The sequence below is a fragment of the Ceraceosorus guamensis genome (assembly GCF_003144195.1).
Source record: "Ceraceosorus guamensis strain MCA 4658 unplaced genomic scaffold IE81scaffold_9, whole genome shotgun sequence".
Lineage (NCBI taxonomy): Eukaryota > Fungi > Basidiomycota > Exobasidiomycetes > Ceraceosorales > Ceraceosoraceae > Ceraceosorus > Ceraceosorus guamensis.
The window spans coordinates 422278-445712 of record NW_020290004.1 but is presented as its reverse complement, the minus strand read 5'-3'; the positions used below and the strand labels follow the sequence as shown (position 1 = coordinate 445712).

General features: G+C 55.4%; 6 protein-coding genes across 6 annotated transcripts; 2 read left to right on the top strand and 4 right to left on the bottom strand.

The window, feature by feature from the left end:
- Positions 1 to 1029: 1029 nt before the first annotated feature.
- On the bottom strand, positions 1030 to 1920 carry IE81DRAFT_282860 (hypothetical protein; the record flags this gene model as incomplete). Its single annotated transcript, XM_025511549.1, has 1 exon — positions 1030 to 1920. A coding segment is annotated over one exon (891 nt), but the record flags the coding sequence as incomplete, so codon positions are not given.
- A 2406-nt stretch (positions 1921 to 4326) lies between these two features.
- Positions 4327 to 5485, bottom strand: IE81DRAFT_345472 (hypothetical protein; the record flags this gene model as incomplete). Its single annotated transcript, XM_025515919.1, has 4 exons — positions 4327 to 4572; positions 4779 to 4820; positions 4893 to 4934; positions 5012 to 5485. 4 exons carry the CDS (start codon positions 5483 to 5485, stop codon positions 4327 to 4329), a joined length of 804 nt encoding a protein of 267 aa, XP_025371944.1.
- A 2015-nt stretch (positions 5486 to 7500) lies between these two features.
- IE81DRAFT_345471 (class II aaRS and biotin synthetase) lies at positions 7501 to 10231 on the top strand (the record flags this gene model as incomplete). The annotated part of the gene is made up of 5 exons (XM_025515918.1): positions 7501 to 7685; positions 7751 to 8430; positions 8534 to 8715; positions 8779 to 8842; positions 8907 to 10231. 5 exons carry the CDS (start codon positions 7501 to 7503, stop codon positions 10229 to 10231), a joined length of 2436 nt encoding a protein of 811 aa, XP_025371943.1.
- Positions 10232 to 10967: 736 nt separating this feature from the next.
- On the bottom strand, positions 10968 to 15280 carry IE81DRAFT_286888 (hypothetical protein; the record flags this gene model as incomplete). The annotated part of the gene is made up of 6 exons (XM_025511691.1): positions 10968 to 11061; positions 11151 to 11396; positions 11466 to 13491; positions 13560 to 13598; positions 13665 to 15008; positions 15088 to 15280. The coding sequence occupies 6 exons, from the start codon at positions 15278 to 15280 to the stop codon at positions 10968 to 10970; spliced, it is 3942 nt and encodes a 1313-aa protein (XP_025371942.1).
- Positions 15281 to 18288: 3008 nt separating this feature from the next.
- On the top strand, positions 18289 to 18867 carry IE81DRAFT_254625 (hypothetical protein). Its single transcript, XM_025511338.1, has one exon. The coding sequence runs from the start codon at positions 18424 to 18426 to the stop codon at positions 18757 to 18759; it is 336 nt and encodes a 111-aa protein (XP_025371941.1). The 5' UTR covers positions 18289 to 18423; the 3' UTR covers positions 18760 to 18867.
- Positions 18868 to 20564: 1697 nt separating this feature from the next.
- On the bottom strand, positions 20565 to 22680 carry IE81DRAFT_362821 (MFS general substrate transporter; the record flags this gene model as incomplete). The annotated part of the gene is made up of 5 exons (XM_025516750.1): positions 20565 to 20826; positions 21003 to 21850; positions 21920 to 21962; positions 22030 to 22088; positions 22168 to 22680. 5 exons carry the CDS (start codon positions 22678 to 22680, stop codon positions 20565 to 20567), a joined length of 1725 nt encoding a protein of 574 aa, XP_025371940.1.
- Positions 22681 to 23435: the final 755 nt, after the last annotated feature.

Sequence of the window (23435 nt, the reverse complement as noted above, 5' to 3'; positions counted from 1 at the left end):
TTCATCACCAGGCACATACGCGGCCGCTCTCAGATACAGGCTCGAGAGCAGTCTCCAAATTTGCGTTGCGAAATCAGGCTGCTCGAAGACGTGATGCCGCTCGCGCGTGCGTGCGATGCAAGCATCAGCCACCCTGGCTGTATAGCATTCACGTGATTCTGGTTCGAGATTTGCGCCCCACTCGATCGCCATATGATGCGCGAGAGTCTTTCCGCAGAATCACGCATTGCGTGCAGGCGGTGACGCCAGACGCAGTTGGAGTGCCTGAAGTCGATGTTGCTGCACGGAAATGGCCGCGAATTTTCGCATATATCGCTGCGCTGTGGTCTTCTCCGCGGAGGAACTGACGTGCACGGCACGTTGGCAATGCCAGTCACGTGTCTGTCTGTCTACGTCCTTCACATCAACATCTTGGATCTCCGAAGCTAAAAAGTCCGCATTTCCGAACAGTCAAGTGATGAGGGCAATCTTCGAGCCCGGAACCTACCAATCATCTTGCCCATCGCCGTCTCGATTTGGCAGAGCGATGGTCCGCTTTGACAATCGATGCGAATACTCCTTCATCCACCTGCTATTGACAGGGCACGAGGTGACCTCCGAGGTGACCTCGGCGCAGGTCGCATCTCCAACACCGGACTTGGCAGGCGCACACCGCGAATCACATGCTCAAGCATCTCATTGCATCTCGAGTCGCGAGCATCGCGACGAGCATTGGGTGCAGTCTCGGGGTGTGATCATACAAGCAAGGTGGGGAGCCTCCCGGGGCCTCGAATCGAATGGTATGTTGCGCGGTGAAAGGGCGCAAGGTCTAAGCAAATGGCAATGGGCGCCGTTAGGCAAGGGGCAAGGCGAGTGCTTCTCGAGCTCAAGCGTGAAATACAGCCTGAGAATCGAACAGCCAAAGAAAGAGGCTGCATCTCTGGAGCAACAGTGGCTTAGTACTTAGTAGTCGGCTGCTTGATGCGACTTGTGAGCGCTTCGACGACTCTTCTGGGTGTTCTTGGGTACGAAGCCAGGGTATCCGTCCGTGAAGAGCCTAGCAATGCCAAGATCGCTGCCAAACATGCAGTCCGGATCGTGGCTGCATCGAGGAATGATGTCGTAGGTCCAGCTAGCCGGCAAGCTACCTCCCAGAGCCTTCTTGATCGCCTCGACGTACAGTCTTCCACGTTGTCGGTGATTTTTGCCTTGCGTGCCTGCAGCGCACGAAGTATCTCCAGGGCCATAGTCCTTTTGTCCGACAGCAACGTGCACCTTGCGAGCTGCATACCTGGACAACACACCCCTCTGATCTAGCAAGTCGACATCGGTGCGCGCGTAAGGCGGAAGCTTCGAGTCGCCGCGCTTCACAAAGTACTTGTACTCGTGCGCAGCCTTGTCGCAAGTCGCATCTGGCACGGGCACATCCGGCGTGATCCACAGCCAGGAGCCCGGATTGGCAATGAAGTACTCTAGCGAAGGTACGCTTCCATCGGCGCCCTTCCTGAGAGTCGAGTAGCGGTTGATGGCCTGCGCTCCAAGACTGTGCCCGGCAAAGATGATTTTCGTCGCTTTGGGGTATCGTGACTTGGCCAGATTAACCAAACTGTCTAGGACGTCAAAAGAGGATATTGTGGAACCAGCCCCGACACCGTTGGAGCCAGACGACCAGCTCAAGCCCTTGAAGAGGAGGTCGGTGGCAGATGCAGAACCGGCCTCCTTGTCTGCTGTGTTCATGAACTGTGGAACGAGCACCGCGATGCGCTTCTCATCGATTCCAGCCAAATTGCCAGCTGCCTTGTTTCGAGCGTTGGTGAGAGAGTTGAAGTAGTACCACCCATCCCTGCCCTTGGCAGCAGAGCCAATCACTACCCTCTCCACATTGGCATCATCCGTGTCTTCAGACACATAAAGTGGCACCGTCAACCCAGCACCAACCTTGAAAGTAGTGCGTAGCAGCTTGGATCCGCACACTGCTTTGCCCGTCGGAAGCGACACCCATCCACCATCGGCTCCGATTTGCACGTTCGCGCCCGAGGACTGATAGTATGGCTTCACTGAGCCTTGCACTGTCCAATGGTTGGTCGTGCATGTCTTCAAGGCTGCGATGGCAGGGCTCGCGGTGCCCAGCAAGACCAGGCTTGTGGCCAGGAGTAGAGGAGACGAGAAGCGCATTCTGGTTCTCAGGAAAAGGAAGGTGGTAGTGGTAGAGCGCTTCACGCCGCGCAAGACTTGTCACGATCAAGCTGCCGTCAATAGGATGATTGGAGCCGCCTGAGGATTGCAGGGTCTTGCGCAGACCTGCCCCGTCGGCTCGTTAAGATATCTTGGATAGAAAAGAGTGACTGGATGGGTAGGGAATGAGCACTGGAGCGAAAGGATGGGGGTTGTGGGGGTCGAATGTGAGACGGTAAGCGGGGCGTAGCAAAGGGGGCAAGTGCGATACATCAAAAGCCAAAAGCGGAAAGGCCGGCGGCAGGTGGGAGAGGTTGAAGTCGCAAGCGCCCTATCGGCGTGTCGGCGCGACCTGATGGATGGGCTACGTTGGCCGGTGGGCACAGTACCATAGCGCCTGATCGGGATCGAGCAAAGGCTTTGCGGAACAAGTGACATTGCTCCAGTGCCTCGCGACTGCGTACACAGCCTGCATCTCTACACTGTGACTGTACGACAAGCACAAGATCGATCCCTGCCAATCAAGAATCGTGTATGCTGTGCAAGCGTTCCGAGTACCTGGGAGCTGGCATTCCGCTCTGTGGTATACGGTACCGGTTCGTCCGGTAAGAGCTGCATCTGCAGCAGCTTGGCGCGTACAAGCGCGAGCACAACCAGCAACAGGGCGTCAGCAACAAACATACAAACGTACCTCGACGGGGGCCCGCAAACCCTACTTAGCCCAGGTGTGTACCTGCTGTTGCCTCGCGACTCACCTGCATACATGATGGATGGTTAGATGAGGCAGCGCGGATACGAGCTTGAATGTGAACCCAAGAAATCACGAGTGCGCCTCCCGCCCTCGAGCTGCAGAGAGATGCACGACGGGAAGAAATCATGCACCAATTGCAGCCCCTGCAGCTGACACGCGTCACGGCCGGTCATTCACATTTCAATAAGGCGTGCGACCTGCGCTGCACCATCGATTCTCTGTGCAGCCGCTTCCATGCATAGGGAGCGTAGGCGTTGCGAGTGGGTCACGAGTCGTGAGTGTTATGAGATGCGGCCGCATGGAAGCCTGAGAGGAAGGAGCATGGAGCGGGAGTCTGCCGCATGCCCTCCAAAGGTAAGTTCACTCATTGCTGGACTCAAACCGACTTCAACCTCGAAAGCAGTCGACAGTAGGAGCTGCCACCCTTGCAGCCTTGCTGGGCGCTGCAGTCTCTTCATCGCAGACTTGAGCAGGCAACTGGGCTGGAGGAAGCCTTCTTGATGAAAGCAATGCTTTGCAGATGTGTACATGATCTTTGACTAAACCGTATTTTGAGGGATTTCAGGAGACTGTCTGGATCACCCAAATTGTCGATCTTGATCACCGCCCTCCACCTTCTATGGCTAGCTGTACTTTGGTAAAGCAACACAGGCACCCTGTCTGGCAATGTGCGTCGGAAGGGAAAGCAGCATGAAATGTGTGCACAGAGACCTTGCCCTCTGCCTCCAGGCACCTGACTAGGTCTTGGACAGCATTTAGCTCTCTGTCCCAATTGCGCTTGACTTGCTTGCTGTCTGCCAGTGGCATCTTTTGCGATCCTGTGGTTCTTCTGTTCTTCATGCGAAGTGCTCCTCACACAGCTTTTGCTCATGCAGCATAGTTTGACAGCCAATGGAGCTTCACATCCTTGCCCTGAATTCAGGATGGGCTCCTCAGCCTACCTCAGCAAAATCTTGTGCAGCATGGACTGACACCCAAAGGAGAAAGCTTCGGATGCTGCCAAGATGCTGAACATTGCAGCTGTGCTCTTACCCTCCCATGAAAGCTCAATGACAAGCAATGCTTCTTGAAGCTCTAGACAGGAGTCAGTCATTCTTGATAGAACTGTCCACCCTCTGGAGCGGTGCTCTGCTCCTCTCTGCATTGGCCATAGCTGGACATTACAGCTGTGCTCTTGCCCTCCCCTGAGTGCTCAATGGCAAGCATTGCTTCCCTAAGCTCTGCACTGAATTCAGGATGGGCTCTGTGGCCTACCTGAGCAACATCTTGTGCAGCATGGACTGACATTGAAAGGAGGGAGCTTCAGATGCTGCCAACATACTGGACATTGCAGCTGTGCTCTTGACCTCCCCTGAAAGCTCACTGGCAAGTGTTGCTTCTTGAAGGTCTAGACAGGAGTCAGTCATTCTTGATAGAACCAATCACCCTCTGTAGCCGCGCTTGAGCTTCCTGCCATTGCAATGGTGGCTTGCAGGCTGTGGAGTCAGCTTGGCTCTTGAAGATACATCGACCAATCTTGACTCTCGTGCCCCAGGTACAGCCTTGATCCAGTCCAGAATTTTGTTCTTGGCCTGGTGCCCTTGAGACTTCTTCAAGGCAGGTCTTAGCATTTCACAGAGCTGCTGTAGCTCCTCAGGAGTGGCCAAGAAGGCTGTCCGGATGGTCGCCTGCATATTGAGTGGCTCAGCATCAAGCTGAGCAGGACGGAGGATCGCAGACCATGTGACCATGAACGCTTCCAGGTGCAGCCCAGACTTGCCTTGAGGGACTTGGAGCAAGATTGCTCCAGATGATCGGTGTCCTGAGAGATTTGTCCGCCGTTGCAAGATGATTAAGCGACTATGAATGCTACCAGGATGCGCAGCAGACTCACGGTGAGGGACGCGACGCGAGGTTGCTCCAAATGATCAGTATCCTGAGAGATACATCGGTCGTTGCAAGGTCAGTCAGCGACCATGAACGCTTCCAGAATGCGCACCAGACTTACCGTGAGGAACGCGACGCGAGATTGCTCTACATCATCAGTATCCTGAGAAATTTATTGGCCGTTGCAAGGTCAGTCGAACGATGCGACCATCAAGGTGCAGACCAAATTCAGCGACTCACCGCAATTGACGTGTAGCCAGATCGCTCCTGCTCCGTGCTCAAGCTTAGAGACTCATCGCTCGGCTCGCTCGACGACTGTCGCAGCTCTGACAGCTCGGCGGTCAACTTGCGCACCAAGATGTCGAGCTTGTCTGCCTTGCGCACCGCCATCGTTCGCTCATCCCTTTTTTCGAGGAGTTCGTGCTCGAGCTCGTCGCGTATGTCCTCCGCCTTGGCCAGCTCCTCCTCCTTTTTCTGTATCTCCTCGCTGACCTGACCTTGGACCCTTTGGATTTGCTTGCAGGCAGAGACGAGCTGTCGCTCGAAGGAGAAGTTCTCCTCTCTGCAGTCCACGAGCTCCTTCTCCAATTGCTTGACCTTCTTGGATAGCCCCTTCGCCATTGCCTCCTGCTCCTCGTACGCTCTGGTCGCCTCCTCAATGTGGTCTTCGCGCTGTTGTACCTCCGCCTTTGCATGGCTACGATCGAGCGACATGCTCTTCCTTGAGGGTGGTGGGGAAGGTGGGAAGGGGGGCGGGGCAGGGGAGGAGGGATGAGGAGAATGAGAATGAGGAACTTGTCTTGCTGAAAAGCTGTAGCTGAAGCTTGTGATGGTTCACTGCTGAGGTCTGTGATGACGGATGGTGCTCCCAGAAATGGTGCTATTGAGTTGTGATATGGTGCACAAGATTTTTGGGTTGTCAAGGGACAAGGTGCCCTTAGACTAAGCTTTGTTGTCTGCTGATGATTGCTTGGACGAGGGGAATGGTTAGGCCTCAATGCTTGGGAAGGTACCCTTAGATGATGTTGCCCATTGTAGATGCAAAGCGGTGAAAAGGCGTTGCGAGTGTTGTTGAGGGATGGACTCCTCTTCTTGAACGCCCTGAGCCCCCCATTCTCAACTCCCTGCAGCTCAAGGATTTCTCCTACCGATATAACAACTGCAGAGGGGTTACCAGCATCAGCAAAGTGCCGGCACACAAGCTATTAGCATTCCTAGCTAAACCTGCAGGCATACAGAGTCTTGAGCCTAGAAGCGCAAAGTGCCTGGGGCGTGACTTAGCTTTGATGCTCTGGCAAGCAGAGTCAACAGTCTTGAGTTGGAGCTGGCAAAGGCTAGCAGGGACAATGAAGGCAGGACTAAGGATCTCAACAAACTGAAGCAGAAGAGACTGGATTTGGAGCACAAAGGGGCCAAGGCTTGTGCAGTCATAAAGATGTCAAAGGAGGCGGAGGAGCAGCAAATTGAGTCTGAGGTCAACAACCTTCAGGAACAAGTGACTTTGCTACAAGAAGAGAGCATTGCTTTGCACACCGCACAAGTGCATCACATAAGTGAAGGGCTGCTCAAGCTTCAAAGATTTTCTTGTCACAAATTTGAGGCCACATCCCTTCTGCTTGCAGAGATGAATGAGCGCACAATTCAAGGAATTCTTGATGGACATCATGACCACCTTGAGGAGCTTAGCAGCAGCTGCGCAGACCATGGAAAGGACAGGATTCAACAGGCAGAGCTCAATGAAAGTCTAAATGTTCTGCTTCAAACCACTGAGGGACATGCCAGACTTGCTGGCTGCTGCTGCCAACACCCCTTGCGCGCCATGGAGATTGTCTCTACTCTCTACTCCTCCATGAAGAAAGCAATAGCACACAAAGTTGATGCGCTGCATGCTGAGCATAAGGGAGGAGAGCTGGAGTCATGTGTGAAGAAAAAGCCAAAGCCTTTTGGAAGTTGCCAAGCCTTCTGGGTGGCACTGCTCTGCTGCACCTTCAAATTTGGCCCCCTGGTGCTCTTTGATCTGCCAGGCTTGAGGATCGAGCAAAGCCTCTGTCCTGAACACTAGGACAGACGCAGCCGTCAGTGCCCAGCTCTCAAGAGCTTATTCTAGCGCCAGACTGGGTATAGCAATAAATCCAATGATGCTATGCTGAAGGGAAAGGGAAGGTGGAGCACTTTCGAAGCATCTGTGAACCTCAGATGCTGCGCACTAAGATCAATTATGACCTATGCTGCTCAAGTTGCTGGAAGCCTTTGCTCCAAATATTTGGTCAGTCGCCTCGCTCAGCGTGCCTTGCAGCAGACCAGCATGAAGAGACCAGCGACCTGGACTATGGGATCCCAAATTTCTTGCTTCATCGATTGTGTTGAGCGTGACTTCTCATGTCAAGTCACGAGTCACCTTTGAAGGAAGTGTTGAGTAGCCCCGCGTGCTTCGTGTTTTGTTTTTTGAATATGAGGAGTGCACGCGGAGCGCACAGGTATCGCTCGCGAACCCGCTTGGGCTGTGCCTGGTCGCAGACACGCGTTCGAGACAAACACATGCAAGGTCGCGTCCCTCGATCAGCTGTTGCTCCGTGCATGGTGCTGCTGTGGAGTGGCGCGAAGAAGCAGCAACCGCGACGCACCAACACCTTTACCTCGTCATTTCAACCTTCCACGACTCGCTTCAGCTCAATCTACCCCGCTCAATTCGACCAAGCTGAGGATCCTGCTGATCAGCGCGATACAGCATGCGCATATCCAATCCTAACATCGTAGCCCCTTGGGGTGGTCAGGGGCGGCCTATCCTCTCAACCAGTCCGGCCTGGTCTTCAAGGCAGCGGTCTAGGTCGTTGGATTGGATTTGCTACAGTGTGTCTCATAAGCGTTGCTGTCAGCACTGTTGCGCAGTCTCAGCGTCCACCTCAGGCATCCCGTGAGCCGTGCACCACTGTGGGGAGAGGGAAGCGCGTAGCTAACTTTCGCAGCCTCCTCTAGCAGGCTTCCGGTTGGTGTTGCAGCTACACATGCCCTCTCGCGCGCCAGAGCTCTCAATCTGCCCTCAAAACGACATTTGTCCACTGCCACGACCTCTGCGCAGATAGCAGCACGAGCAAGGCTCGAGAATAACACCAAAGTCACCTTCCTCTCTCGCCTCTTCGTCCCCACTCTCAAAGCGGACAACGTTGGATCAAATGGCACGAAGGGCGGTAGCAAATCCAAAGAGAAGGACATCAGAGCCCCGAAATCCATTGAGGCTAGCCCACAAGATGCTGCACTAGGTGGCTCATCGGACCTCGACGCAGCTATGACACTGCTACTAAGAGGCGGCTACGTTCGGCAATCCTCCTCTGGGATCTACAGCCTCCTCACACCGGGTCAACGCGTGCAGAACAAGATCAGCAGGGTCGTCGTAGAGGAGATGGAGCGCGGACTTGCGGCGCCTGAAACAACTGGCGAAGGGGTCGGAGCTTCGCGCATTCAGCTGCCGACACTTTTGCCCTCTACAAACTGGGAGAAATCGCGTAGGTGGGAAAGTATGGGTTCGGACATGTACAAATTGAGGGATAGGCATGGGAGACAGTGGCTTCTTGCGCCAACTGCTGAGGAGGAGGTCACTGCTTTAGTCGGGGACAGCGTGAAGAGCGAACGTGACTTGCCGGTCCGGGTCTACCAAATTTGTAAGTAGCATTGGGAGTGGCACAGGTCCATTTGCCTTGGAGAATGCCAGTGAGCAACGCTCCTAGAAGCTGACCGCAAGCCTTCCTCGAAAACGTACGGTAGCTCGAAAACACAGAGATGAGCCTCGTCCACGCCTTGGTCTGATCAGAACGCGCGAATTCCTGATGAAGGATATGTACACCTTCGACAAGGACTTATCGACGGCGGCACACACGTATCAAACGGTGAGACGTGCGTACACAAGGACTTTTGACAGACTTCTCGGCAAGGGGAGCTGGAAGAGCGTGAGTTGTGTGCAGCATCAGTTCAGATGGCTTGCGCCGCTCACCCTCTCCTACCACGTGTAGGTAGCCGCCGACACTGGCAGCATGGGAGGAAGAGAGTCACACGAGTATCACGTCGAAGACCGAGGTGAGTATGCGGTCTAAGCCGGAGCGAAGCAGCACCAATTCTGACAATTGTGCTCCATATTCAGCTGGCGAGGATACTCTACTCACCTGCAACGATGCGTCCTGTGCTTACAGCGCCAATTCCGAGCTAGCAGACGCCCTTCCAGCGTACGCTCGAGGAAATTTACCGCCCACCAGCGCCGATGACGTACAAGTCGTCTACTTCTCGCTGCGCGACAACGATCATGTGCACTCAACTTCATCGCGATCTCGCAGCTCACTAACCACCGATGCAATGACGCCAGAGTCCACAGGTCCAGGCGGGTCCGCATACACGCTGGCTGCTGTGGTGCTGCCAAAGTCACACACGGTGAATTCCTCTAAATTGCACCGGCACCTTGCACCGAATGCGATCACACTTGAGCAGGTGGCATCAAGCTGGAATTGGGAGACAAAGCCTCAAGGTCCTCTGCTCGATCACGACAAGCTTGCCGTATGGGTGGACCGCTCGTGCGGTGCACTTGAGCCCGAAGAGTTTGTAGACGCTATCCGGCTGAGTCTGGGTCCTTTCGCAGCACCTCCTGGAGCAGGCGCATTCGATATCTCTCTCGAGCGGCTGACTCAACTCTTCCCCACGGAGAGCACGGGACCTCACGCAGCAGCCCCGGCATTCGCATCAACACTTTCGATTACTCATGCCGATTTGCTCCAAGCGGAGGAGGGAGATACCTGCTCTTCTTGCCGTAGAGGAAGTCTCAGAGCCTCTCGCGCAGTAGAGATTGGCCATGCTTTCCTACTTGGCACCAAGTATTCGGACGCTCTAGAGGTCGGATTCGTGCCATCTGGCGACGCTGGCTCTGGCACCTTGCAACCTTTTCAGATGGGCTGCTACGGTATCGGCATTACTCGTCTGCTAGGCATCCTTGCTGCAAGAGCTCTTACCCACGGGCGACGAGGCGGAAGAGAGATTTTCGCGTGGCCAGGACATCTTGCCCCTTACTCGGTCGGTATCATCTTGGTTGACCCTTCATCCCAGTCGGCGTGGAACGGCGTCTCAGCTTTGGTCGACCTTCTTTCGAGAGAGCGTGGCAGAGATGAGCATGAAAGCGGTCTTGAAAAAGCAGACGAGACATCGCATCCTCCTTTGCTTTCCGGCGTAGGCGAGCTCATTGGCGGAGACGTTGCAATCGATGATCGACCGGCAACGAGGGCGCGAATGGGCGCCAGGCTTGCAGAAGCTGATCTGATGGGCTACCCTTGGACATTCATCTTTGGCAAGCGCTTTGCCAAGGCGGGTGAAATTGAGGTGAGGCATCGAGGCGATGTGCATGGGACCGGCGCAACAGCGGAGGGCTGGCAAGGCTTCGTCAAGCTGCAGGATCTCCTTGCGAAGGGCCACTTGGCTCGTTGAGATCAGGCAAGTGGTGGACAGCGTCAACGCTCAAGGTTTCACGAAGGTCAGAATGCCAGGTCTGAGGGTGGATGAAGCCACCGAAGAGGGCGGCGAGCTAGCATGCGTTTGCTACGCCCGATGATCTCTTTCATGCCGTGCATGCGCCAGCTCGACAAGCCCGCAGATTCGGAAGAAGTGCACAATCCGTACATTCTCTCGCCTTCGACGAGGGACGGAGCAGAGGCAGTCGTCGTCTGCTAGGTGCACAGGTGAGATTCGCGCCATCGAGAGATGCGGCATTGCGAGAACCGGCTATGGGGATGAGCGCAAGCTCCATGTTCTTCTCAACGGACGAGAAGGCGATCGCTCAAAGAGTCGTGAGCGTTGCCGTCTCTCAGCCAAAGCCCTGCTTGGCCAAGTGCAGTGAGTAGTCATAAAATCGAGCAGAGCGAGCCCGTAGAGGCAGACACCCTGAATATAGCTCGCCTTGGACCAGTATGAAGCCCGCAGCAAGTGAATCGTTGTCAGGCGCCAGAGCAGTCGTACACGCCGACTTCAGCAGGTCTCTGCCGCAGCTTTGAAGGACGGCTTTCAAGCACAACGTCTGGTCCCGTCAGGTGATGTCGTTCTGGATATTCGACGCGCAGACGCATGTAAACACCGTCACATGAATGACACCAAGGCCCGTTTGCTGGGTAGGTGACAATGTGAATGTGATAGCATGTAACAGAGGTACAAGCTCGCGTTGCACGTCTCAAAAGCCGCTGTAAATTTTGGGATTCTGAAGTGCCTTGAACCGGTCGGCGTTGGCAGACCAGAGCGTCCAATCGAGCGCTTGTAGATAGGTCCTGTGAAGAGTGCCAGAAGTGAGCGGCTCGGTAAGCACCACTGCGCACCGAATCGAGGGGGTTGCTCGCTTGCTCCTGATGGCTCTCACCTTTCAAGCTCTCTAGCTTTGTTGAGCTCTTCCAAATTGCTCGATGTGCCTGCGCCAAAGTCCTTGATAGCCTTTCGGAGAAGCTGCAACGCTTTGCCGTAACGCTTGTGCCCTGCATGCCACGAAGTGGCCACAACAGCAAAGGCAGAGTCCTTTTCATCGGCTACCCGTCTGTACTGTGCGAATGCGGACTCAAATTCGGCAGAAGGACGATCTGCCGATTGGGCTAGCAATGCGCGAGTTTGGCTGCGTAGGATGGTCAAAGAAGGTCAGCTCGGTTGCCGTGCCGATTGTGCCTAATCACGAGCGAAGCACACGTACCGATTCAGAGCCAAGACGTATGCGTCCTTCTTCTCGTCAAGCTCTTTGATCTGCTCCTTCTCCTCCTTGGTGCGCTCAGCGACCGGAATCTTCTTCGAGCCGATGTGAAGCAAGACTTCATGCTCGTCAATGTTGTCTAGGATGAGCTTCGCCGCTTCGAGAAGCTTGGGAGCATTCTCTTTCTCGTCTGGTTTGCTAATGGCTTTGAGGCGCGCAACGAGGACAGCGAGATTGTCAGGATAGTCCTTCAGCAAACGATCCGCAAAAGCCTCTTTTTCGGCCTCGGGAGTCTTCTCTAGCAAGCCAGCCAACAGCTCTGGGAGCTTCTTCTCCGTGCTTAGCTTGACACCTTCGTCAGGCTGCTGCTTTTTGGCAGTGGGTGGTACAACCAGTCTAAGCTCGCCAGAGCGACCCTCAGATCCACCGTTCGCAGTGACATGACCAATCAGGATATCGCCAGGCTCAGCACCCTTCGGCACAGCATCGCCCTCCAAATTTGTGTCGATGACGAGCAATTTCCTCTCGCCTCGGAGCAATTTGATGTTGTTGAAAGTGGCGGGCTTGGCTGAGCCGAAAAGATCGACATGATCCTCGTACAAGTCCAAAGAAACATCCTTGCCCAAGTTGGTGTCAACGCGCAGAGTAGCATTCTTGAGCTTCTCCAGCACCTTGACATCAGGATTTAAGAGCTCCACCTGGAGTGTGTAGTTTCCCTTCGGGAGCTCCACCGTCTTTGATCCGCTGTAGACATCGTTAAATTCGACTCGCTTCTTGTTGCCGTCAAAAAGCTGCGAGAGCATCGGCACAGCCGAGTCGTAGAGGTGGTTGAACAAAGGGACAGCGTAGCTGACTTTCGCCTTGTCTTCCTTGATCTCGAGCGGGTAGGTGAGAACGAGCTCATTGATCTGCCCTCCCGCTGGCAGAGTATCGCGGGGGGCCGCCAGCAGGGGTCGCAGCTCAAAGGCCGTGGGTCGCACAAAGGTCCGGACCTTGTTGAATGAGAGGCTGGGCTTGAAAGTCTCGATACGCACATTGCTGGTGCACGACAACCTAGCGATGCCTTGTCCTCCAACCAAGGTCGTCTCGTCCCGACCAGGCGTCTTTGCAGCGCCAAAGTTGATGCCGTGGAACTCAATCTTGATGTCCAAATCGAAGCCGGCAGCAGAAGACCAGAATTGAGCCAAGCACATCTCCATCGTGTGTCCACCGACAATCGGAAACTTTTTTGTTACTGGCTCGCCTTCGTTGAGCGCCAGCACGTAGGCTTGTTCAGCATCGGGCAAGCGAGCATGTGGAAGCACCTGCACACCATGGTACCAGAAGCGTACGCTTGTGCCCGATACATGATGTTTGGCAGACCGAAAGCTCAGCTCGGCCCACGTAGCTCCAGCAGGAACAGAGACGAAGCGCCGATCGACCTTTCCGTGATCCAATTTGACTTTCTCGAGCACCACAGTAGGGTTGGGAGGCAGCGGCTTGGTGACGGTGACCGGAGCGTCAAAGAGGAGTCGCCCGGTTTTGGTGTCCCAACCTTCTACGCGCGCAGTGTGGAGCTTGCCAGCCTCGAGGTCGGAGCAGTCCACCCTCACTTCGAAACCTCGGCCCTTGCTTCCGATCCACACGTGCTCAGTAGTGGTGACCCATGGTGCCGTACTGACGATCGCAGCCGGCACTTGCAGCTCGTAGGAGCGCTGGGTCTCGCGAGGTCCAAATGTGGGCGTTGCAGTCAGAGTAAACTGACTCAAGCCTTGCGTCTGAGCCTCATCTCGCAGATAGATGCCCCGCAAATCAGTTCCAGCACGTCCAGGTGGCTTGCCAGCGGGAGTCACTGCCACACGCCACTCTGCATCTGCAACAGGGTCGTCTTTGAGATCTTGCAGATGCGACCAGAGCTTTTCGACTTGGATGAAGCCTACACCCAGGTCATCGCGTACATCCTTGTTGCTTGCGCGCAAGGCTTTGGTGATGCGAGCGGCAGAGAATTTGGTGCCTTCTGCTAGCAAGCCGGAGACGATAAGGGCTACGAAGTGTGGAGCAAGAATTAGCAGCTGACTGAAATTTGCTCCCATGGCTCTCATGAATGCTTACACAAGGCGCCCGCTGCGCTTGGAGAAGCCATTGAAGTGCCTGGCGTGGACATCAAAGGGAGGTTAGAGTGCGAGCTAGAAAAATGAACTCATAGGCGGCGCTCACCATTGGCCAGCATGGTGCTCTGAAGACAGTATCTCGGAATGCAGGTGATTGCCGCACCCGGCGCGTACGTGTCCACGCCTAAGTCACCGTCGGCAACAGGGCCTCTGGAGCACCAGGTTGTGGTGCTGCTTTTGATCCCATCTTCCAAAAGGGCGTACTCCGCCTTTAGCATCGAGCCAGCGTCGACATACGCGCCGACAGTGATAACACCCGAAGTCGTTCCGGCCGGCTGGCCAAGTGTACTGAGCGCAGGGCCAGAGTTGCCAGCGCTCGAAACAAACAGACAATCATGCTCTCTGATGACAATGTCCCGCAGCTGCTCTGCGAAGAGGCCTTTGTTGTCTACGCCCCAAACGCCGGATTCGCCGAAGGACATGTTGGCCACGGCGCAGCCGGTGTCGATAATAGCTCTGGCTGCCCGTACTAAGGCCTTCTGCGTCTCCATCGAGCCCAAGCGAGCGTCACCGATCATCAAGCTGACTAGCTCACAGCCTGGAGCTCCTCCGTTCTGCTCAGGATCATCATCCCGCTTGGCTCCGACAATTCCGGCGACGTGTGTTCCATGCGACCCACTGACCACGCAGAGACTGATGCCTGATGGCGCATGGGCATCTCCTTTGACCTGCTCATTTTCGGGCGGCGGGGATTCGAACAGGAAATTCACGCTGTACGTGAGCAGGTCGATCTGGCCAAATGTGTCATGCTGCCTCTCCTTGTGGAAATCGGTCAGTGCTGGTCTGGCCGAGAAGTCCAGCGTACTGTCTTCAAGTTTCTTGAGACGGTCGGGATGGAGACCTTGTGAGGGGTCCCAAGCGGAGCCCTCCGCACCTTCGACGACAGCGCGCCAATTTTTGCCATCATGCCACGCCACGACTTCGATGATGGGTCCTGGATCCGAGTAGGTTGTGGCGAGATCCTTGAGCACCTCGAGCTGCGCAGTCAGCTCAACTTTGGCGGAAGCTCGCTGCTGCGCTTCCAAGTCAACTCTCTTCGCTTCGGTATCCTTGTCTTCAGTCTGCGTCTGCTCAGCATTTTCAGAGCCGGTGGGTACACCCTGGGCAGGGCCGTTGGAGAGCCGGTTCAATTCGAACTGGACACACGCGCGCAGCTTCTCCTGCTCGACATCCCACTCCTTGCGACGCTCAGACTTGCGCCTCGCGATGAGATCTTTTGGCCAGAATTCGTATGCCGGCTTGGTGCCGACAAACCACTTGCCAGATGGATTCGTGAGGGATGAGCTGACTAGCAGCGCGCGCCCAGTGGTAGGCGATTTGAGACCAATCTTGTCGGACGGCGCATCTGGCGAGGGCTTGACAGCTTCGAGGGAAGTGTCACCAGAGCCAGCTGCAGTATCAAGAGATGAGGCAGTGATCAGGGCTGACTATTTGCTATCGCTTCTCACTTACTGGCTCCGACTACTCACTGCAATCGATGACATCCACAACCTTGCCTTCGAGACCTTTGGCTGCTGGATCCACACCCGTGTCGAGGATCGCCACCCTCACGCCGCGCCCATCATATTTGGGAAACTTCTCCAGGAAAGACTTGGCTTGAGTCGTCTCCTTGGGGAGCAGTCCCTCGACCGGAAAGGGAGTGATGGACTTGAGAGCTGGCATTGCGCTGGGGCTTCCAAGCACAGCAGAGGCGGGCCGATGCGTATTTGGAGGAATATGCACCTTGACGCGAGTACTTGTATGCAATGATGCGGTGCGGAACTTGAGATGAAGCTGGTTCCGACGTGAGGGAGCAGATCTAACAGGTGCCGCTGCAGTGATCCTTTGCGCCCAGATGCGAGATGCTGATGAGGCGGTGCAGATGGCAGTAGAGGGAAGCAGCGAGAAGCTTACACGACTGGGGTGCATCACCCCCACGCTCAATTGCAGCCTTTGAAGGGCAGTGAGGGATGTGCTACAGCGCGTCCCAGTGTTGCTGAGTGTGAGCCTACTCTGATGAAGGAATGACCGACTGCGGGACCCAGCAGTGAGCACAAGAGATGAAGGTGAGGCGGCGTAGCTCGGAAAGCCAGGGAATAGCATGAGATGGTCGCCTGCCTGGACCGTGCACCTTCGCGGCATCGCAGCACCCGCAGACGTTTGTATGCTTACGCGCGCGCGTCTCCAACGTGCGCGGAGAGCGATTCGTGATCATTCTTGATTCGTGATTGTGAGTTATAGCTGCGCGTGCTGCGACAGGCGGCGGGCTGGTGGTGGACCTTCACGATTGCGTGGCTTGAGGCATCACTCGTGACTACAGCGATGTGCGCTCACTCCTACTTCCACCATCAGCACCCAGCCAACTTGGTTGCAACGAAGCTCAAGTGTAATCGCAAATCAGCTAATCCGCATATAGTTCGCTACTGGAGCACTTCGATCGAATTCACTGATCTGGACTGGTCTGAAAGAGAACGCGGGGCGACCATACAAAAGCAAAGGAGCGTGGAGAGCGCCCGCCGGTCAATTGGAGGGCTGCGGAGGGGCTTACGTGTTGCAAAGGCATGCATCCAATGGAGGTCGGCTTCTGTAATCGGAACTGTTGTTTGTATGAGGGGAATGTGTTGTGTGGCATCTAGAGACGATGCATGTCTATCCAACTGTCTGTAGGGAATCTCGGGTCACTGACTGCGGAAGTGTGGTGCTGCGAAAGCTTCGTCTCATGCTTTCCTAGACCTCAGAGTCTCCGCCCATCACGATGCCAAATTGCTCCTGGTTCGTGACTACCGATAGAGTCTGCACGTTTCTCTGTGCTTCACACGAATGGATGGATCAGCGATAAGCTAGAAGATCTCCTCGAACCACAGAGCGACTTACATTTCATGGTACGCTTTTGGCCGATCTCGAAAGAAGAGCCCCACAAAGCCCAATCAGAGTGGACCGACCTGGCCACGAAGCCATCGCTTGCGCTGACAGAAGCGAGAGGGGAGTCTGTAATGTAACATATGTATGCGCACCCGAGTCAGCAAATTATTACTACTCGTGGACCATGTGCAGACGCTTCCCACTCACTCTGGCGCGAAACGATAGGAGTCTGGCCTTGAGGTGAGTCGAGCTTGAGAGCTCTCCTTTGCGGCGCACCTACAAAATCCGCTCAGAAGTTGTGAGTGCTCTGCGACCTTGATCCAGCCCTTGAAGACCCTGATAAGACTCACCACCTTCTCCACCTCCACCGGTCTCTGTGCCTGTGCCTGCACCTCCCTCTCCACCACCGCCTTCACCGCCTCCACCGCCTCCACCAGCTTCTTCACCGCCAGCCCCTCCCGCACCCCCGTCAGTGCTTTGGGGTTCAGCTCCTGCCTCTCCACCACCGCCTCCACCGCCTCCACCAGCTTCTTCACCGCCAGCCCCTCCTGCACCTCCATCGGTACTTTGGGGTTCAGCACCTGCCTCTCCACCACCGCCTCCACCGCCTCCGCCAGCTTCTTCACCATCAGCCTCTCCTGCACCTCCATCGGTACTTTGCGGTTCAGCTCCTGCTTCTCCGCCGCCAGTCTCGGTGCCCGCACCACCCTCTCCTCCCTCCCCACCACCACCTTCGCCGCCGCCGCCGCCGCCACCGGTCTCTGTGCTGGCTGGTTCCTCCCCACCCTCTCCACCACCACCTCCGACCTGCCCCGCATCCCCTGTGTCGCCGCCCCCCCCACCTCCGTCACCGCCATCCTCCGTCCCGCCTGTCAAGGCGCCTCCGAGCAAGTCGAACAGAGGGGCAAGGAGACCACCACCGCATCGTGAGTCAAGCTTGGCACCGGAACCTTCGGACCTTTTGCGGGCATCGCATCGGGAAAGCAAGGTCTCGCGCTCTGCCGAGGGATAAACATTCGTAAGTTCGACCGTTGGCTGCTCTGCATCGATCTCTCTCCGTCTCTCGCTCAAGCGGCTGCTTTGCTCACTAAAAATGGTCCTTTTGCTTCCATGACCTCCACGTTCGCCTGGCTTCTGTTTGCTTCCTATTTCGTAGCCACCTTGACCGACGTTCACGGGCCAGTCGGCTTGGACTCCATTCTTCCTCATTCTCATACGCTCCACGGGAACGTCACGCTCTGCCATGGATCAGCACCTAGGTTCAGCTGCCATCCTCTCCCGCTTCTGAGGAGGTATCACTCACTGTTCACAGCTTTCCGGCCAATTTCATTCCGGCCGCCACCGCCAACCAGGCCGACCGCCCAGTCTCGGCTAATTTTGCCTTTCGCATTTGGGTCGAGAGGCGCAGTAGTGACTTCGCGCTCTGTGCAACATCACCGAAAGCAATCAGCGAAAACGTGAGGGCTGAAGATGAAAGAGAAGCACTGACTGCTATGCTTGCTGTGATTCTCCCAGTGGCCGCCCCCGCTTTTGCCTCCGCCGACGAGTCCAAAATTCGCCATAAACGGCGTCCGCGGTTTGTCGTCTGCTCATCGAGAGTTGCGGCCTGATGAGTCTCTCGACGTGACCGAGACGACGTGGCGATCACTTCGATACCGCACTCACCGTTCTTCTTCTGTGCTCGGCGTTCCATCTCTGACAGATGGTCATCAAGCTGCACTTCGCTGAGGTCCCGTCGATCTTAGAAAGGGCAATGTGATCACTTAGCCGTGAAAGTCAGTAGCAGTCCCATGCACTGGCTGCACTTACGCTGAGCGCCTGTGGGCGGATTGCTCTTTTGCTGGAGGCTCGTCGGTGTACCTGTGAGTGTCTCGCCGTACCCGCCGAAACCTAACAGGCCCCATTTTTGATCGCCAGTGCCGTCACCCTTGGACCTCTTCGCGCTGTTTGCACCCGAATCGCCCATGGGTGTTATCTGCAGCGTGTTGCTGTTCGGGTCTGCCGATTTCTGTCGCTTAAGCATGAACGCATCAGCTGGATCGCTCCTCAGCAGTACCCCTTTGGGCGGGTCGAAGAGGTTCTTTCAGGGCAAGCACCTTCAAGAGTCAGCCACTGGGAATCACTTTGCGGTGATGCATCGCGAGTCAAGACCCACTTTGACGACTCCTACGCCCAGATCAGCCGCAGGCTCGATCAGCTTGACAAGACTGCCAAGAAAGGGCTCACGCGAATCCAAGTCATCGATCACGACGACTCGGATGTTGACCTCATGCGTTGAAGGAGAACGCCGCTTGAGATGAAGGCCAGGCAAGACTTTGCCAACGACCTTCTGAGCGAGTTTTTTCTGTTGTGCCAGACGAGAAATGACATGGCAATTCATAAGCTGGGCCTCACGTCACTGATCCGATGTCGATCGACTACTCACGAGGGGTTTCTTGAAAGGGGTCAAAAGGAGCTCGACGAGTTCGAGAGCAAAGTTTCGCTTTACCAACTCGTTGGCATCTGGCGGACAATGGAAAGGCCAGCCCGGACCGCTTCGGTCAACATCGACCGTCGTCAAGCGGGAGTCTTGATACTCACCTGTGGAAAGGGTCAGTGGGACCGCGTGGATTGGAGTGGTTGCGCACAACAGAACGAGGCCGGCCAGCGAGGTGGTTGCTAGCACTCTGCTAGCCCTCATGTTGTCGGAGAATTGGAGTAGTGAGAGTCGTCTAGGTTTGAAGTGAGTAGTGAAGCTACGCAGAGAGGAACGCAGGTAACGTAGAAGATCAAGAGAGGAGCCACAACCAATTTCGAACACGACACGAGACGACCACCAGATGAGGAATGGAAAGACCTCCCTCGAAGAGCAGATAGGGGTCCCTTTTATGCGTGTTCCTGAAAGCCAGTCTTCGGGATGGACCCGCGCTTGTAGATCCTGTCGCCTCTGCGGATGTCAGGATGACATGCTCACCTCACCAAGCTGTAGGTCACTCGCACGCCGACTTGGCGTCTGATGGACCACGGGCTTCAGGGTCACCTGCACAAATTTTGATTCTTCGGAAACTTTCTTCAATTTGGACTCGGCGCATCAACACCGTCAACGTTGGGTGACCGAGGAGACAATTAACAAATGTTTTCGTCTTTGCGATTCGTGTCCGCAGGCGCCTACCTCACAGCAGGCCTGCGAAACATCTTTGGGAAGACGCGGCACCTGTCTGCGCGAACCTGCGCCTAGCTGCTCATGGTGGATGAAAGCTCAAAGCTGTCCTCGATTGTGGGAAGCCATTACACACTTGTTGACCTCAACATCGCCTTCAACGGCCTCAACCTGAAGCGAGGAATAGACAGGGCCTGTTTCGTAATGCGCAGTCAGGGGATGACCCGCTGTCCCCCGCCAACGCAGCCGCCATTACCCGGCAGCCGTGGTGCCGTGCTCGCCAGCTATGTAAGCTGAGACAAGCTCTGAGATGCCCTCGGTCCACTTCGGCTGCTTGGAATCGCGCACGGCTGTTGGAACCGCTTGACTGGACACCATTGTCGGCCGCGAAGAGGCATGCAGTCCTCAGGACGCCGGTCGAATCGGGGTAGAGATCAGCTGAAGGACACCTGAGAATCAGGGCGGCGGCGGACGCGGACGTTAACAACGCCATGGGCGCCAAAGGTCCGGCCGCGCAAACACGATAGGAGCACGGCATGTCGATGCTCACTTCTGGTTCATGCTTCGGAAGTCAGCATCTGAATAGGTAGCAGTGGTGCGCACCGCTCCTTTGAACACCACTTTGGAGCCTGTACAACAATGACGCAGCTCACCGAGTGCACATGGAGCAGCAGAAAAAAGGACATGTGGGCTCTATATTGCGATCAGTAGATGTGATGTTACTGGGAAACTATATTACAAGGCAAAACACGCAAGCAAGTTGCGGTCAACACTGAAGAGTGTGCGCGCAGGTTCGGGGTGCGCGAGCACTCTCAGCAGCTACTGAGTGCATCGCCTCTCTGCGCGGGCTCTCGGTCAGATTCTATCATAGGCCTGCCACCATGACGTTGCTGTGGTTGTTGTGCACAACGCGACGACACTTTTATCCCGGGCAACACGAGATGTCTAAGCGGTCATCAAAGCAAATTAGACCGCGTCGCGAGCGTAGTTCGAAGCCGCTCTGAGCCGAGGTCCATACTTCCAAAACAAGAAGGGCGAAGGAATTCCGAGGACGGCAGCAAGAACTGCAATGATGGTGCCCCCAACACCGTAACCCAGGTCGCCGAATAGAGCAGGCGCAGCGAGTGGAAAGGCAAAAGCTGCAATGTTGCGGGCGAGATTGTTGGCCGAGAGCACGCTTGAGGCATAAAGTTGATAGCAGTCCACCAGGTACGCTCTAACGGTAATGCTCGTCATCATGCCTGTTGCACAATTGGAGAAGACCATGTGTCTCGTCAGCATTGCACCGCAGCGACTCGGAGCAACCTCTCCGGATGTCACGGCCGGCAAGAGAGCAGCCTCGCCCGCGTCCGTGGGTTCTGGGCAATCCCAGCACCGTGCCGCCGATGCGTGCGCGTGTCGGACTTACCAAAAGTAAAGACAGCAGCGCCAACGTCTGGTCCAATCCAGTGAGTGCGTCCGGCAGTCCAAGCGTAGATGAGCATGCCGATGGGGATGAGGAATGACTGCACCATCATGATTGGCAGCTTGTATTCCGGTATGCCGACGCCACCATGCCGTGCTTGCAATTTCTTGTACACGTGGTCCGTCATCCGACCACAGGTCAAGCTACCGATCAGACAGCCGACTGATAGGGCAATGTAGTTGAGCGACGCAATTCCAGGCTTCATACCGTACTCGTTGACAAAGAGGCCGTCAAAGGTGGTAATGAGGATGTACAGCGTACCATAGAGTAGAGCGGAGTAGAGAGAAAACACGATCACCAAAGGTTGCGTTGTAAGCATGACTACCGGGCGCTCTAGGTGTCGACTGAAACGAGCGGCCCATCCACCGGCAGCAAGGTCCTGCTGAATCCACTGCGTGGTGTAACGATGATCGCCAGTTTGCTTTCGCAGACGTGCAGCTTTGAGGGCAAGAATCCGAGGTGGATAAGATTCCCGAAGAAGGAGAAAGCCAATGACGGAGAAGGCTGCTGTACCGATGGCCACAACACCAAATGTCCAGCGCCACTCTTGAAGCTCTTGCACGATGAAGCCACCAATGATAGGCCCAACACACGGTCCGAGTAATGGGCCCATGGAGTACAATGACATGGCTGAGCCACGTTGCTCGTTGATAAACATGTCAGAGATGGATCCACCACCGACAACCAGGGAAGCAGATCCACCGAGCCCTGCCAGAAAGCGAAACGCGACTATCTGTGCGTAGTTTTGCGCTACGCAGCAGGCAATCATAAAGATGACAAAGAAGACCTGAGAAGGTTGACGTGACAGAAGTAAGAATGATGGCCAGGGAACTCCAGAACAATTTGCGGCCCTCACCGTGGTAATCTGAAGCACCAGCGTACGGCCATAGACCTCGGAACTAGACAAGGTATAATGGTCAGCAGGACGGTCAGCTTCGAGATTCACTAAAAGCCGATTTTGCTCACATAGGTGCGAGGACCAGCGGACCAAGAGCGAAAGCTAGGACGAAGATTGACAGCATAAGCTGTGGTGAGTTGGGTCAATGTCGTTAGTCGAGATATTCTGTTTACCGAGTTCCCCTCTCGGACCACTGCAGTGCTTACATTGCGCTGTATCTCGCTGGTGACACCAAATTCCTCCGCCATTTCCGGCAGGGCTGGCGCGCACACGCTAGAGCCGGCAGCGGCCAAGAGGGCGTATATGGAGATGAGATTGACCACCGACCATTTGCGAGCTCTTGACCAGTTGCGCGGATTTTCGAGTGATTCAGGCGAGTCCCACGTCACCAATATGACGTCCTTTGCTGGCTCAGAGCCATCTTCTTGCGATGCCGTCGCTTCTAGCTTTTCGACATCGGGACGAGTCTTTTCTGCACTTGGCGACTGCAAGATTTCGGCCGCTTTCTCCTCACTTTTGACCTCGCCATCGCTCGTGGGTGCTGCGTCCCCTACTGTCGTAGATGTGCGTGACAGAGCCGGTGAACGAGGATCAAGTGTGGTGCTGACTTTGGTTGCGGCAGCGTCGGCAAGGTCTTGGGTCTCATCAGAGTCTCGCGGGTCTGACTGCGCAGAGACAGCGACCACTGCCGCCTCTAGATCTCGCTCTGGTCGTGACATCTTGCTTTGATCGCTTATTCGTTGCAGTTGTGAGTACCTAAAGCGATCGATGCTGCTGGTGATGTCTCGGGGCAAAAGAGAGACACGCTGGTCGAGCAACTGGTATGAGAGACGCTTTTCCGTACCTCTGCAAGCTTTGGTATAGCACTTTGACTGCTACGAGGCGTCGTCGCGTCGAATGTCTCCCTTTGCTCTGCGCTATAATGGATGCTCTGAAGGTGCTGGTTGAACGCAGAATCTTCGATGGTGAGTGTGAGAGGAGAAGCAGCCTCACGTTCATGTTATCCATCATTCACACGCTTTGTCCCAATGTCCGAACATTGCCTTTGAAAGACACAAGCAGCTCATACGCGGCACGCCAAGCCCGCCTTTACGGTATAGGCGCCAATATTTAGCTGTCAAGATTGCGCCTAAACGCAAATGCTCCTGCAAATTATGAGGTCGAAAGACTTCAAGGCGTGCTATAAGCTGAATGGCTTGCGAGCGGAACGCGCATCTTGCACAACCAAATTGCCTCCGATAGACAAGGTTCGACCCAACGCAGCCTTGTTCTTGGCAAGCAAGGCTGCAGCAATCCCTCCAAATTGCCTGTCCTTGGATGCTCGCAGCGCTCGCACCGGTCGTCCTAGCCTGTCTGCAGTATGCACAGCCAGGATCGGAGCAGTCATTCGTGACTTCATACTGACTGGCCACTTTTCTAAATCAGTGATTGGACCGATGACCGATGACCGATCATCGGATCAATCAGGGACGAA